Below are 15550 nucleotides of genomic sequence, written 5' to 3' on the forward strand. Positions count from 1 at the left end.
GAATGAATATAGAGAAGCCGGACCAGAATGGCCAGGGCCAGGGGAAGGATCGACCCAAGAAGCTGCTTTGATCTATAAAATAAAGAGCCAACGGGGAGGCATATGGAGATAGAAGAGCTGCAGGGCTTGGGCTTGTAGGGAGTTTGGGGGGTTCAGACTGTAATTGCCTCTGCAGCAGTTATAGAGTGTGAGAGAACTGGGGAATGAAGGAAGGAGATGTGGGAAGTATTGTTATGAGTTTTGAATTGGATCCCCTGTGATTTTTCTTTGAGAGACAGAATGAATATTGGTATTCATTTTTTTTTTTTTTTTTTTTTTATAAATTTATTTATTTTATTTATTTATTTTTGGCTGCAATGGGTCTTCGTTGCTGCACGCGGGCTTTCTCTAGTTGCAGTGAGCAGGGGCTACTCTTCGTTGTCATGTGTGGGCTTCTCACTGCAGTGGCTTCTCTCGCTGCAGAGCACAGGCTCTAGGCACGCGGGCTCAGTAGTTGTGGCACACGGGCTCAGTAGCTGTGGCTTGTGGGCTCTAGAGCGCAGGCTCAGTAGTTGTGGCACACGGGCTCAGTAGCTGTGGCTTGTGGGCTCTAGAGCGCAGGCTTAGTAGTTGTGGCGCACGGGCTTAGTTGCTCCGCGGCATGTGGGATCCTCCTGGACCAGGGCTCGAACCCGCATCCCCTGCACTGGCAGGCGGATTCTTAACCACTGCGCCACCAGGGAAGTCCCGGTATTCATTTTTAAAATTACTTTTGGGCAGTGCTATGTGGCTCTGTAGAAACTGAGCTACGTGGGGACCCAGGATGATTATGCTTACAAAATAATTTTTATGGGATATTATTAGCACCTCAAGAAATCAGAAATAACCCCAAATGCCTAACAAGAGTAGATCAGCTCAGCAAACTAATATATCAGCATGATAGGAGAAAGTATGACATTACAGATGGAAGGTGGATTTAGGAATGAGGCCATTTGAGTCTCACTAACAACCTCTTAATTTCTTCATTTACACATTAAGAATAATTATATCTAACTTGCAAGACTGTCGTGAGGATTAAATAAAATATGTATAAAATTCCTAATATGGTGCATGATTCGTAGTCATGGCAGTTAATATTATAAAATATCATAGTGATGTTAAAAATAATAAGTATGTGGGGTAACTCAATGTAAAAAGAATAGATATGCAAACAATTAAATTACAAAGCATAAAATTACCACGTTTGTACATTGACAAGGAGAGGAAGTACATTTCGAATGACTGAGGTTAGCTCAATTACTTTCATGGTTGCCCACAAAAAGAGAATGAGCTCAGATTGAAGAACAAGTGATTTAGAATGAATATAAAAGAACATTAGGATTATAAAATGCTGAAGAAATCTATAAAAGAAAACATTAAAACATTTTCCTCTAGAGATTAAAAAGATCATTACATTGGTTCCTCATTTATTTCCCTGATTACAACAAAGATAATTTATATTTGGCTTTGATTGGTGTTCTTTGCCTCGAGGGATTTTCCTTTCTAATTGTGTTTATTTAGGCTAAAAGAAAACTAATTTGCATTCCTGGAACTCCTACCAATTGAAGGTGGGTAGGTGACTCAGAAGAATGCTTAACAGTTGGGGAAAATCCCTTTGGAATTTAAAAGGTGCTAGGAATAATCCAAAAAGTAAATAATCCATGGAAGTGTTAACTGTACAGGAATTTGGTAATCTCCCAGTATCTCTTTTTTTTTATTTTAATTTTTAACTGAAGCTTAGTTGATTTACAATGGTTTAGGTGTATAGCAAAGTGATTGTTTTATATATATATATATATATATATATATATATATATATATATTCTTTTTCCATTATAGGTTATTACAAGATATTGAATATAGTTCCCTGTGCTATACAGTAGGTCCTTGTTGTTTACCTATTTTACATATGGTAGTGTGTAGCCATTCCAACATCTCTTGCAGCACCTCTCAAGAAAAAAGAAAAGAGCCATAACACTGTAGCCAGGGATCTAATGTGTGAGACTGGGGAGCAGCTAGGGTCACTTTCCTATCCTGGTAGGTACCTCACTTCACAGTTAGTTCCTTTTTAACGTTATATATTATATGACACTCTGCTATATTATATTATGCTATACTATCTTATATCATATTATATTTTATAATTATTTTAATGCCTTTTTATAGGCCTTTCTTGACAATAGAACTGTGAAAATCCTATTTTCAGAGTAGCTGTTACAACGATTCTTGCTGCACTTTCAGGAAGTGAGGACAGTTGCTAGAGTGTCAGTGCCACTCATCTTACACCCAATAGCAAGGAAAGTTCCTGGGGAGTGAGGGGCAAGATGAAGACAGAGGCTTGTTATTTTTTGCTTACTGGTTATATTATCTTAATCTGCTTGAGTTTCTGAATCTTATTATCAAACACTTAATTTCACAATAAAAACATGAATACATTACTGTTTTAAAAGTTTCAAATAGGTACTTGCAGAATTAAACATGAAAATCCTCTTTATTCCTTCCCATCAAATCTCACTCCATTCCCCAGTAATAACCACTGTTTACAGTTTGATGTTCATGCGTTTCTATGCCTTTACATATACATACAGCCATCAATACGGAAGCAGTTGAAACAACAAGGTCCTATTGTATAGCACAGGGGACCATATTCAATACCCTGTGATAAACCATAATGGAAAAGAATATATATATATGTATAACTGAATCACTTTGTTGTACAGCAGATTAATACAACATTGTAAATCAACTATACGTCAATAAAATTTAAAATAAAATAGAGGGGCTTCTCTGGTGGCGCAGTGGTTAAGAATCTGCCTCACAATGAAGGGGACATGGGTTTGAACCCTGGTCTGGGAAGATCCCACGTGCTGCGGAGCAACTAAGCCCGTGCGCCACAACTACTGAGCCTGCACTCTAGAGACTGTGAGCCATAACTACTGAGCCTGCATGCCACAACTACTGAGCCTGCATGCCACAACTACTGAGGCCTGCGCGCCTAGAGCCCGTGCTCCGCAACAAGAGAAGCCACCGCGACGAGAAGCCCGCACACTGCAACGAAGAGTAGCCCCCACTCACCACAACTAGAGAAAGCCCACGCGCAGCAACGAAGACCCAAAGCAGCCAAAAATAAATAATTAAATAAATAAATTTATTTAAAAAAAATAGGGAAGCAGTTAAATAAATTAGAGTATACCCACCCCATGGACTACTACACAACAGTTTTAAAAACAAACAAAGTATAGCCATAAACGTCCAGATACGCAATGAACTTCAGAGCATGATATTTTCTCCAGTCATTCATAGAAGTACACATCTGCCATGATCTATTTATTCAATATACTACTGATACCATTTAGGTTGTTTCCAACACACACACACACACACACACAAACACACATGTGCCTACACACACTGCAATATTCTTGGGCACATTTTTTCATGTCCCATGTGAATATTTCTCTAGTCCAGATAAACAGAAGTGGAATTATAGGTTCAAAGATTCTGCATTTAAAATTTTAATAGATCCTATCAAATTGTCTTTAAAAAGTCTATTATTTTACATTCCCTCTAATTGTGTTTTAAGCATATCCTACTACTCCCCAATGAATGGTTACTTACACTGGATATTATTTATCTCTTCAATTTTTGCCCCATAGACCAAGAGAGGGGTTGGGAATCTCATTATTTTAATTTGCATTTCTCTAATTTTAGTAAAAAGAACATAGTTTCCATGTTTATTGGCCACATATATTTTTGTGTATTTCTCATTCTTCTATTGGCCCATTATTCTGTAGGGGTATTTGTATTTTTCTTATTGATTTGTAGTAACTTTATATATCTCAGTTATTAATCTTTTTTCAATTTTTTAATTGACATATAGTTGATTTACAATATTGTGCCAATCTCTGCTATACAGCAAAGTGACTCAGCTATATACATATATACATTCTTTTTTTATATTCTTTTCCATTATGGTTTATCACAGGATACTGTATATCATTCCCTGTGCTATACATTAGGACCTTGTGGTTTATCTATTCTAAATGTAATAGTTTGCATCTACCAACCCCAAACTTTCAGTCGATCCCTCTCCCTCCCCCTCTCCCCCTTGGCAACCACAAGTCTGTTCTCTATGTCTCTGAGTCTGTTTCTGTTTTGTAGGTAGATTCAGTTGTGCCATAGTTTAGATTCCACATATAAGTGATATCATATGGTATTTGTCTTTCCCTTTCTGACTGAGAAGTATACTTTAAATAGTTACCCATTTTCCAAGCAGAGCTCTTCTTTCTTCAAATACCTACAATAAATTAAAAAAAGAATGGAATGATTTCATATTTCACGGTTCAAAATACCCATTACAAAAAAGACATCATTAAAGTATCAATAAATATTGACAGGCTTTTCATTATATCTACTGAGTATAAAACAAATTTTGTACCTGAAAAGGTACTTTACTTATATATACATATATATTTTTTTACTTATATTTTTTAAATATTTATTTTATGTATTTATTTGGCTGTACCGGGTCTTAATTATGGCATACGGGATCTTCGTTGCCGCATACAGGACCTTTTCTTTTCTTTTTTTTTAGTTGCGGCATGCGGGATCTTTTTTTAGTTGCCACGTGCGGGATCTAGTTCCCTGACCAGGGATTGAACCCAGGCCCCTTGCATTGGGAGTGAGGACTCTTAGCCACTGGACCACTGGGGAAATACCTTTACTTATTTTTAACTTGGGCAAAGTTTCTTTTCTCTCAGTTTCTCCATGTGAAATAATTCATCTTAAAGAAGAAATAATTTTTTAAAGGCAAGAAATAAGAAAAGCTGGGAATTCCCTGGCAGTCCAGTGGTTGGAACTTCATGTTTCCACTGCAGGGGGCACGGGTTCAATCCCTGGTTGGGGACTAAGATCCCACAAGCCACTCGGCATGGCGAAAAAAAAAAAAAAAAGAAAGAAGAATGGAATTGTGAAGTGAAATCATTTTTGGAATTTGAAAGCAGATGAAAAAACTGACAAAGGAAAAACAGGAAAATGGAGAACCTCCCCCAAATATTTCAGCATCAATAGTATAAGAACCTGTGAAATTTATGAGTGAGTGGCTCTGTTTTTATATTTCCATGAGTTCACATATCAGGGGGGTGTACATGACTTATATGTTTGTAGGATTAGAAACTTGCATATGTGCGCCTCTGGGCTTACAGCTCAGTGTTTATCTGTATAGGTTTGTCGTTATATACTATTTAGGATAGAAACCATGTCTCAGTCACCTTGACTTCTCCATTGCAGAGTGCTGTACAGGGCATATTACAGGGACTCATGTTTGCCGGACTAAATGAATGTGATCGTGACAAATGAATATCATTATGGATGTATCGGTACAATGTGAGTGTATTTCAAACTGGTTTTTCTGAGCATCAGTCATTTGTATATTTGAATGAGTGAGGAAGGGACAACGAATGTGAGAATGTTTGTCGGAGGAGGGAGTTCTGGGGAGAGGAAGCAAGAGACAGCAGTGAACAGATGTGAATGTCTCTCTCACTCCTACACTACACCCTCTGTCAGCTTTCAAAATTGGGCCTGATGTTTTTCCCTTCCTCTTGGCACTGTCTAAATTCTCTCACACTGTTAAGATCATTCCTATTTGGAAAGTAGCTCAGGCCTATTTCTTCCCTTTTGTGGAGGAGGATGACGCGCTGGCTTCATTCTTCCAACAGATATGTTTTCCTTCCTTTTTCAGACTCTCAAACCCTACTTTCAAAGGGCATACGACACGGAGATTGAAATAACTGGTTCAACAACAACCTCAAGGCCTGTAAAATGTCATCTTTGCTACTAACCACAGAACCTCATACATCACAGGCAGACACTTTTTATACTTTAGAGAAGAAGAAAAAGAATACCATTCTCCCTTTCCCCCTAATTAACTGCCACCTGGGCTACTAGGACGGCAACAGATAAACTCAGAATTTCTCAATGAAAATAGAAGAGCGGACTTCCCTGGTGGTCTAGTGGTTAAGACTCTGCACTTCCACTGCAAGGGGGCGCGGGTTTGACCCCTGGTTGGGAAACTGAGGCCCCATATGCTCCAGGCGCGGCCAAAACAACAACAACAAAAATAGAAGAGAACCTATAGAATACAGAAGATTGAAAAATCAGGATTCAAATATTTCCTGAACCCTTCTCTTGTGTCTAACCAAATCCTATCAGTCATCTAATTCCCAGCCCAAGTCCCTGGCACCAGCACGTTTCCGGCACCCGCTGACTTCACTCCTCCTAACTCCTCCTCCACTTGCAGCCCATGCTCCACCTGGACTTTCTAGGGTTTGCTATTGCCTGCCAGGTGATTCTGTTCATTTTATCTTCCCTGTAGATTACAACCACTTTCCCTTATATGCTCCACAGGCTCCACGGCAGGCTCTCAACAAACACCCGCTGATGGAACAACAACAACAGTTTCAGACGTCGTAGAATTTTAGAGCTAGAAGGAATCCTAAGATCTTTTTGTTCAATTCCCTGATTTTAGAGGGGACAAGCAGAGGCCCAAAGAGTTAATCATTGGTTCCAGACTGTCTGTTCAGCTCAACTCTGTACTTGGTTCCCCACTAGATCCCTGGTCTTCCCTATCCCGACCTCCAGCCCTACGTTCTCCTTTTTTTTTTTTTAAGCTTATATTTAGTTGGACAGATTGATACATGTTTTATTTATTTATTTATTTTTTACAACTTATTTGGCTGTGCCGTGTCTTAGTTGTGGCATGCGGGATCTTTGTTGTGGCATGTGGGATCTCTAGTTGTGGCACGTGGGATTTTTTGTTGCAGCATGAGGAATCTAGTTCCCTGACCAGGGATCGAACCTGGGCCCCCTGTATTGGGAGTGTGGAGTGTTAATCACTGGACCACCAGGGAAGTCCCAGCCCTGCATTCTCAGTGAACCGCTGCTCACACTTTGGCCTGACAGTGGGAAGAAAAAAAGATTAGGTCCCAAGACCACAACCTCCTTTCAAAAGGAGGTTGGGATGACTATCGTGGTGTCCAATGGTAACAGGGGGCATTGGAAAGAAAGGGGCACTGACTTGAAGGGGAGAGGAGAGTCACCAAGAAGGTGTCAGGAAAGGAACAGGGTGGGAGGTGGAGTATTTAGAGAGCCAACAACCAAGTCTAAGCAGGATCCAAGCAAATCCAGTTCTTTACCAAAAGGCATTTAGACCCAAGTGGAAACTGATGGGAGTAAAGGGGGAGAGGAGAAACACTAGACAAACTCAGATCTAGTTCTGACTCTGCCCTTGACAAGAAATATAATTTGGGACAAATTATTTAATTGTCAGGTCCTCAGTCAGACTCAGAATCACGTATTCTCTGGTTTGGAGCAAGTCTTCATTCCAAGGATTTGCAACCAGGTGTTTCATCTTTAAGAGTTGGGAAGGGGATGGAGGGATAAATTAGGAGTTTGGGATTAACATATACACACTAATCTATATAAAATACATACCCGACAAGGACCTACTGTATACCACTGGGAACTACACTCAATATTTTGTAATAACCTGTAAGGGAAAATAATCTGAAAAAGAATATATATATATTTGTATAACTGAATCAGCTGGCTGTACACCTGAAACTAATACAGCATTGTAAATCAACTATACTTCAATTAAAAAAGAGCTGGCAAATGTATCGCTTCAAGTGGAAACGTTAAAGTGGGTCTTCTTTCCTTGCAAAATGCTGTAGTCTGTTTATATCACAGTTTACTCAGAGCCTGCTGTTAAGTCAAAATCCCACGGTTGTTATTTTAGTCTGTTGACACGGCAGTTGCATACTTTACCATGTGACATCATTAAAGTTAGGAATAAGACATTTCGGGGCTCCTAAATTATGACAGATGTATGGTAGTTAGGTGCTTTTTCTCAGAACACCCTTTTAATATGCACTGTACTACATGTGTGAACCATACTCAAAAAGAAATGTTGATCATTTTCCATTAAAACACTGGATGGCAAAGAAATACATACTTTTAAAACATTCCTGGGCTTCCCTGGTGGCGCAGTGGTTGAGAGTCCGCCTGCTGATGCAGGGGACACGTGTTCGTGCCCTGGTCCGGGAAGATCCCACATGCCGCGGAGCGGCTGGGCCCATGAGCCATGGCCGCTGGGCCTGCGCGTCGGAGCCTGTGCTCCGCAACGGGAGAGGCCACAACAGTGAGAGGCCCGTGTATCGCAAAAAAAAAAAAAAAAAAAAAAATTCCTTCTCTCAAAGTTCACAATGCCTGAGTTATTTTATAATCTGTTATATTTGCCTAAACTGATGATGCTGTTTTTTTAGGTGTTTACATTTGAATTCAATCTCTGTGCTTAAAGCCTGCTGTGAAGTTAAAACCCTGTGACTTTCAGTCTGAGACAGTTATGTATTTCACATTTTACTAGAGTAGAAAAAAGGCAAAATTAAAAACCAAAAACAGAACCTCAAAATTACGCTGATCATTGGTGACAAACGCCCTGTTTTAGAAATACAGGGTAGCCCTTGAAGTTATTGTTATGGACACCTTCTGCCGAGCTGTATCCTTGGCCATCTATTTTTAATCCTTTTCACACAGTCAGAATGTTAGATGTGGAAGGGACTTTTGAGGTCATCTGACCCAACCCACTCATTTTCCAAAGGAAGGTAGTAAAGACCAGAGATGTAAGTGACTCATTGAAGTCAAGCAGAAGATTATTAGTACAGCTGATCTGGAACCTGTGTTTTCAATTCTCAGAGTTTTTGTTCTTTGTTTGCTTTTATTTATATTTGTTTTTTAAATTGTTTTAAAATTTGAAATATTATTGCACTGTATAAAGTAAAAACCAAAAACTCTTCCAACAGACCTCCCTCCCACCTTCCCATGCCATCCAACTCTTTGGGGGAAACCACTATTAACAGTTTGGTATATACATATCCAAATTTCATGGGTGTGTCTATGTACATTAATACACAGACATATGGGTATATACACATGCCAAGATTTAAAAAAAATTTTTTTTTGCCACACCACGGCATGTGGGATCTTAGTTCCCCAACCAGGGATCGAACCCACGCCCCCTGCAGTGGAAGTCCCCCAAGATTTTTTTGGGTTTTTTTGCAGTACGCGGGCCTCTCACTGTTGTGTCCTCTCCCGTTGCGGAGCACAGGCTCCGGACGCGCAGGCTCAGCGGCCATGGCTCATGGGCCCAGCCGCTCCACGGCATGTGGGATCTTCCCGGACTGGAGCACGAACCCGTGTCCCCTGCATCGGCAGGCGGACTCTCAACCACTGCGCCACCAGGGAAGCCCCCCCCAAGATTTTTAAAAATAATTTTACTCCAAACTAGAACCTAACTAAACCAAAATAAAACAATTCTGGAATAAAATGGGAGTTCTGAACAACAAAATATCATCTTTAGAAATTATCATGAAATTTGACAAAAGCTCTTCAGGAACCAAGATAAGGCTGTGTCGTGCTTGCTATGATGCGCGGCCCCGATCCCCCTCCAGGACTGAAGGATTTATTCCCCCCAACTGTTGGGAGTGCTGCTGGCTGACAGCCATGAGCTGGAGAGATCTGCCCTGACCGAGATCCCATCCACTGAATGCTCAGTGTGGAAGTATAAGGGCCAGGCCCCCTGATGCGATGAAAGACTCTGAAGGATCTTCGGGGTGTCCTACAGGGTCCATGGAGGTCTTGTTGCAACTGCCTGACAGCCCAGCTTCTTCCTCTGCCCTAAATCTACATCCTGTTCTTCCCTCCCCACACCTCCCCAGGTGTTGATCCTGAGAGCCTTCCCCCATCAACGCCCTACATGCCAATCTCAGAGTCTGCTTCTCCAGAAACCCAACCTGCAACAGGCAATCAGACAATCAGACAATCAAGATACTTATTCTCCATGACTGCTAAATTGATGAAGACTTCTCATGTTTCAAAGAAAATTTCTGAAAATCAAGACATCCAACGAATACGTATTTCAATTCAAGTCACTTTTTCACGTGCGTAAAACCTTTACAATTCTATGAGAAGACATATTTCAAAACTAAACGCTGAAGTTTCTTGGGGCAGAAAGCAGAGAAGCTGCTATATAAACTGTTGGAGAACTAAGAGCATTGCAAACAGGTGCTCAATAAATAATTATTGAGCTGAATTAAAAAAGACTGTCAATAGACTTGCTTGTTGCTCATGGCTGGATGAAGGCTGGATTTCTCTCTTTCTCTGCTTCTCCTTTTGTTTCTCCTGGTGCCTCCTTTTTTTTTTTCTATTTCTCGATCTCCTTTCCTCACTTCCTTTACCTTTTTCCTTTCCAGTATCTCTCCCTTTTACTTCTCAGTATTCCGATCGCTATGTTGGTTCCTCTGTCTCTCTCCCAAATTTGCTCGTGTTCTGCATCAAATGAGTAGAAACAGGAAAGCCCTGAGCAGAAGGGGTCAGGATGGATGCTCCAGCTTTGCCAGAGCGATTAGCATATCTGTTAGTTCAGAGAGGCAAAGGGTCACATCCAGGCTAAGGAAGGAGAGATGTGGGGACAAGAGGGTCAGAATCAATGAAGGAGGTCTCAGGGAGTACAGGTGACCTCTGACTCCATTCCTTGTGCTTCAGGAAACACATCAGGCTCTGGAGACGCAGAGAGAAAAGACAGAATCACAACCCTTAACGCATTAGAGTCGGGACTTCCCTGGCGGTCCAGTGGTTAAGACTCCATGCTCCCAATGCAAGGGGCACGGGTTTGATCCCTGGTTGGGGAACTAAGATCCCGCAGGCCGCATGGCACGGCCTAAAAAAAAAAAAGAAAAATCCTATAAAAACACATTAGAGTCAAGTGGAGAAGTCGGTAAATGGTGATGAGAGGAAAGACAAGCAAGGGGGATTAGGCTTCCCTGAGAAATGACATTTCAGGTAACTCTTACAGGAGGCCATGAGGAGGGCACTACAAAGGCGTGGAGGGGATGAGAGAGCTTGGCCCAGATGTAGGATGAGAGCAGGCAGACGCAGGGCTTGAACTGCGATGCTGGTTGAGTCAACTCATGAAGGGTCCTCAGCGCTCTGTGTGGGGCGGGGGTTGGAATTTACCCTTTGGAGCAGTGTGTTACCAGTCTTATTTCATAGGATTAGTTTGGTACTTTAGAGAGATCATTCTGGGATCAGAAGAGAGGATAGATTGCTAGGGACAGAGGCAGTGAAACCGGTTGGGGGGGTTACTACAATGTGCCAGGCAAAGGGTGATGAGGGCGTGAACTGAGAATGTGGAGCTGGAGGTACACAGTGAAAGGAGAAAAGGGGTCCGGATGAAGAGACCTAGGAGGAAGACTCATAGAGCTTCAAAACGAATTGCATGTGGGAGTGAGCGGGAGCACTGGTAGACACTCCTTCCTGAGCTTCTCATCTCCTAAATATCTTGAAATGCCAGGAGTGCAAGGTCCTGACTGCCCTTTTCTTGGGCCATTACTCCAGGCTGTGCTGGCAGCAAGGAACCTTGAGGGGTGAGGTACTAACTCCCTTTAGAACCAAGAGCAGCCTTGCTAATGCTCAGTATGAAAGCAGTGGATTCCCTGGGTTCCTTGTTCCTCAGCTGTGGTGCAAACCCACTGTGTGTGTACTCTTTACGTGGGTCTCTGCGTCACCCCTGTGGCACAAGGTGGGCCAGGAGAACCTGTGCAAACATGATGCTCACGCCCCTTGCTGCACTGTAAGAAAGTTCTTTGTCTCTGACCCAAGCATCTCGTGTCTTCTACTGTGAAACAGTAGTGACTTTGCCGTAAGTTACAGGCTAAGTTATTAGCTTGTAAGTTGGGGAAAACCAAACCCTGGACTCAAGAGGGAGAAGGAAGATTTCCAGCTTGAGTGATTTGGTGTAAAGTGATGACCTTCCTCAGGGGGAGGAAGTGGTGTGTAGGAGCAAGATAATGAGGTCAGTTTTATTGATGTTGATTGTAATTTGCCGTCAACTAGATATGGTCCTTGTATATAAGTATTGATATAGGAGCTCACAGACCTGTTGGAACTTCTGCCCCTAAGTGAAGCAGGAGTAGAAATCCCCAGAGGCTGGCAATCTCACATGCCCGCATGATACCCAGCTGTCCACACTTGCAATGCTTTTGCTGGTGTATTCTGCTGGTACCTCCCCAGAATGCAGGCGGCAAATAAACTTCTTAGGAGAATCCGAGTAATGTGAGTAATCAGCTGACACTGACTCATTTGATTTACTTGGTTAAATGTACAGCATTATCCAGTCACCTCAACTCTAGCAAGAAAACCTATTTTGGGGGGAACTCTTCACACATCACCCCCTCCTCTTTCATTTCCGGTGGTTCCTGCAAAGAACCAGTGATAGAAGGGAAAAGGCATTTGGGGTGAGAGAGGGGAGGAGGGACAGTGGAGAAAAGAGCCAATCTAAGACCTCTCCTTCTAGGCAGGAGCTCTGTGTCTACTGCCGACCCTGGCCATGCAGCAAGCGTTCAGTTAAAGTTTCTGAAAAAGTCCTTCATTTTGTTTTTTCATCCATTACACAGTCCTAAACAATTAATGTTTATATTTTGATAACCAAGATTTTAATACTTTGTTTTCTTTAAGGCGTGGACCCAACTGATAAAATAGCTCTTATCACTTACCCGGTTATTCAAAAGCTGATGGTTTAGGGGCGTCCAGCTACTCATCTTTGTCTGCATTTTGGGACCACCTATGTTTTTTGGAGGTGCAAATGCCATCATGAAATAACTGGATATTCTTCCATAAGAAAAACTATACCTGTAGAAGAAATGAATCATATCTTCAGAATACTAAAAATACTAATACCATATAATCTTTTAGTACGTTGGGACCAGGGAATGGGAGGGATAACATTTATTGGGAACATTTTATATGTCAGGAACTTTTATGTTTGCTCAATTAAAACTCGTAACAGGGCTTCCCTGGTGGTGCAGTGGTTAAGAATCCGCCTGCCAATGCAGGGGACATGGGTTCAAGCCCTGGGCTGGGAAGATCCCACATGCCACAGAGCAGCTAAGCCCATGTGCCACAACTACTAAGCCTGTGCTCCAGAGACCGTGAGCCACAACTACTGAAGCCTGCATGCCACAACTACTGAAGTCCGCATCCCTAGAGCCCATGCTCCACAACAAGAGAAGCCACCGCAATGAGAAGTCCGCACACCGCAACAAAGAGTACTCCCGCTCGCCGCAACTAGAGAAAATCCGCGCACAGCAAGGAAGACCCAACGCAGCCAAAAATAAATAAATAAATAAATAAATAAACAAACAAACAAAAAAACCTCATAGCAATCTGGTGAGGTGGTGGGTTTTAGCTCATTTTACAGATGAAGAAAATGAGGCTCACTGAAATAACACTCTCTGACCAAATTTATACAGACAGTAAGCGGAGAACTGGAAATCAGACCCAGGTCTATTTAACTCTGCTTGATTTTCATTGAACCATGGGGGGAAATCCAGAATCACTCCTAGCTAAGAACATACCATATCGGCCAGAAAGAAGAAGTATTTATAAAATCACAGTGCAATATAAAAACACTTCATCTTTGTCCCTTGTGACCTTCCTCCTCCCCTCTTATCTTTCTGACATCTAGGTAACAAGGGTTCTACCTTGATACCATATTTAAGAGGTAGAATGGTACAACAGACAAAGCCAAGACTTTGGATACAGACAGATTTGGGTTTAATGGGGGAAATGTGCTGTTTTTAGATGTCCAGTACTAAATATGTCTTCCTTCATTTGATTAAAGCACTCTAGTTTCCATTAGGAATTACTTTTCCCTCATTATTTAGAGTCTGCTGTGTTGGTTAATCAAGGTGGCCTCCCTCTCCCCAGTCATGAGACCAAGCTATGCCAGTTTACTTTTTTGGGGGTGGGGGTGGGGGGCTGTACCACTCAGCTTGTGGGATCTTCGTTCCCTGACCAGGGATTGAACCCAGGCCCACAGCAGTGAAAGAGCCAAGTCCTAATCACTGGACCTGCCAGGGAACTCCCCTAGGCCAGTTTACTGTTGCTGGCTTATCCTTACCTTACAGCTGAGGTCGTCATTCAAAGTACCACAGGTACTCTGACAGACTAATAAGCTGTTATTGCTGCCTCAACCTTCAGAAGCCCCTTGTCCTTTCTTACTCATTTTGTAAGCCAGCTGATACATTAAATCAATCTCCTCTTTAGCTTCCATTAGCTAGAATCTATTTCTGTTGTTTGCAACCAAAACTTTTTACCTTATACAGTTTAGATCCTGGTTCTAAAACTTAGTAGCTGTGTAACTTTTTGCAAGTTATTTAATCCATCTCAGTTTCCTTATTTGTAAAATAAGGATGTGCATATCTACCCTCAACTGCTGTTGCAGAGGTTAGAGAAAAAAGGCTCAAGCAGAATGCCTCACAGATGAGTGGTCTTGATAAGTAGAATCCCTACAGCCTTTCTTAGGACTTCCTGTCATTTACAGAGTGCCTCAAAGCCTGTCCTTTAGAAGGCCACAACAAAATATTTTAAGGTGAAAAATATTTAAAGCAGACTGATGGTATTTTCAGTATGTATCTTCAATGTTTCTGCTTATTTGTGCTTTTCTTCCTCTCTGTAGGTAGGTTTCATATCCAAGGAAGTGGTGCTGAGTGAGGGGTCTAGGACTTACTTGCCTGCCTGATCTCTGGGCTCCGAAAATTACAGCAACAAATACTGGACAGCTCTTTAAAAAAAAATCACTAATTTTTAGCTGATAGAGGATTCCCCAAATGCTAGATCTGAAATTTTGAGGCTCTCACTTGACATGTAATATTCTCTCTCAGGTTTAAGTTAGAGCTGAAGATAAAGCCAATGTTTTAAAATCTCAGGGTTTTAAACAGTAGACAGTATCTTCCTACAGTTTTTTGCTGTCACCACTCCACTGGCATAAGGGGGAATAAGGGGGCTCAGATCAGTCCTTATATTCTTAGCTCCAAACAGCTATGTTGCAATAGGTGTAAGAAATGATTTCATTACAGTATTATGAATTGGCAGCTATAAAAGTACACGTGAGCAGGCAAATTGTAGGTACAAAGCATGGTCACTGAATCTAGATCTGCCCAGTTAAAAAACACATATTTCTTTTTTGTTATTGTTATTTATTCATGTTTGACCTTTCTTCTCTTTAAACCAATTGGTTTCTTCTTTGTTTTATTTTAAATTTTTATTTATTTATTTTGGCTGCCCTGTGCAGCTTGTGGTATCTTAGTTCCCTGACCAGGGATTAAACCCAGGCCCTCGCAGTGGTTAAGAATCCACCTACCAATGCAGGGGACACGGGTTCGATCCCTGGCCCGGGAAGATCCCACATGCCGTGGAGCAACTAAGCCCGTGCGCCACAACTACTGAGCCCACGTGCTGCAACTACTGAAGCCCGCGTGCCTAGAGCCAGTGCTCCACAACAAGAGAAGCCACTGCAATAAGAAGCCTGTGCACCACAATGAAGAGTAGCCCCCGCTCGCTGCAGCGAGAGAAAGCCCACACTTAGCAACGAAGACCCAATGCCACCATAAATAAATAAAATTTTAAAAAAATTCTA

General features: G+C 41.8%; 1 protein-coding gene across 1 annotated transcript in view; it reads right to left on the reverse strand.

The window, feature by feature from the left end:
* The window catches only part of FBXO16 (F-box protein 16), a 54568-nt gene that overhangs the window by 36830 nt on the left and 2188 nt on the right, over window positions 1–15550 (reverse strand). The window contains 2 exon segments of the mRNA XM_081237008.1: window positions 4280–4315; window positions 12627–12762. Of these exon segments, the coding sequence (XP_081093134.1) occupies window positions 4280–4315; window positions 12627–12725 (135 nt within the window). The 5' untranslated portion in view covers window positions 12726–12762.

Source organism: Mesoplodon bidens, assembly GCF_964165515.1.
Source record: "Mesoplodon bidens genome assembly, chromosome: 6".
Lineage (NCBI taxonomy): Eukaryota > Metazoa > Chordata > Mammalia > Artiodactyla > Ziphiidae > Mesoplodon > Mesoplodon bidens.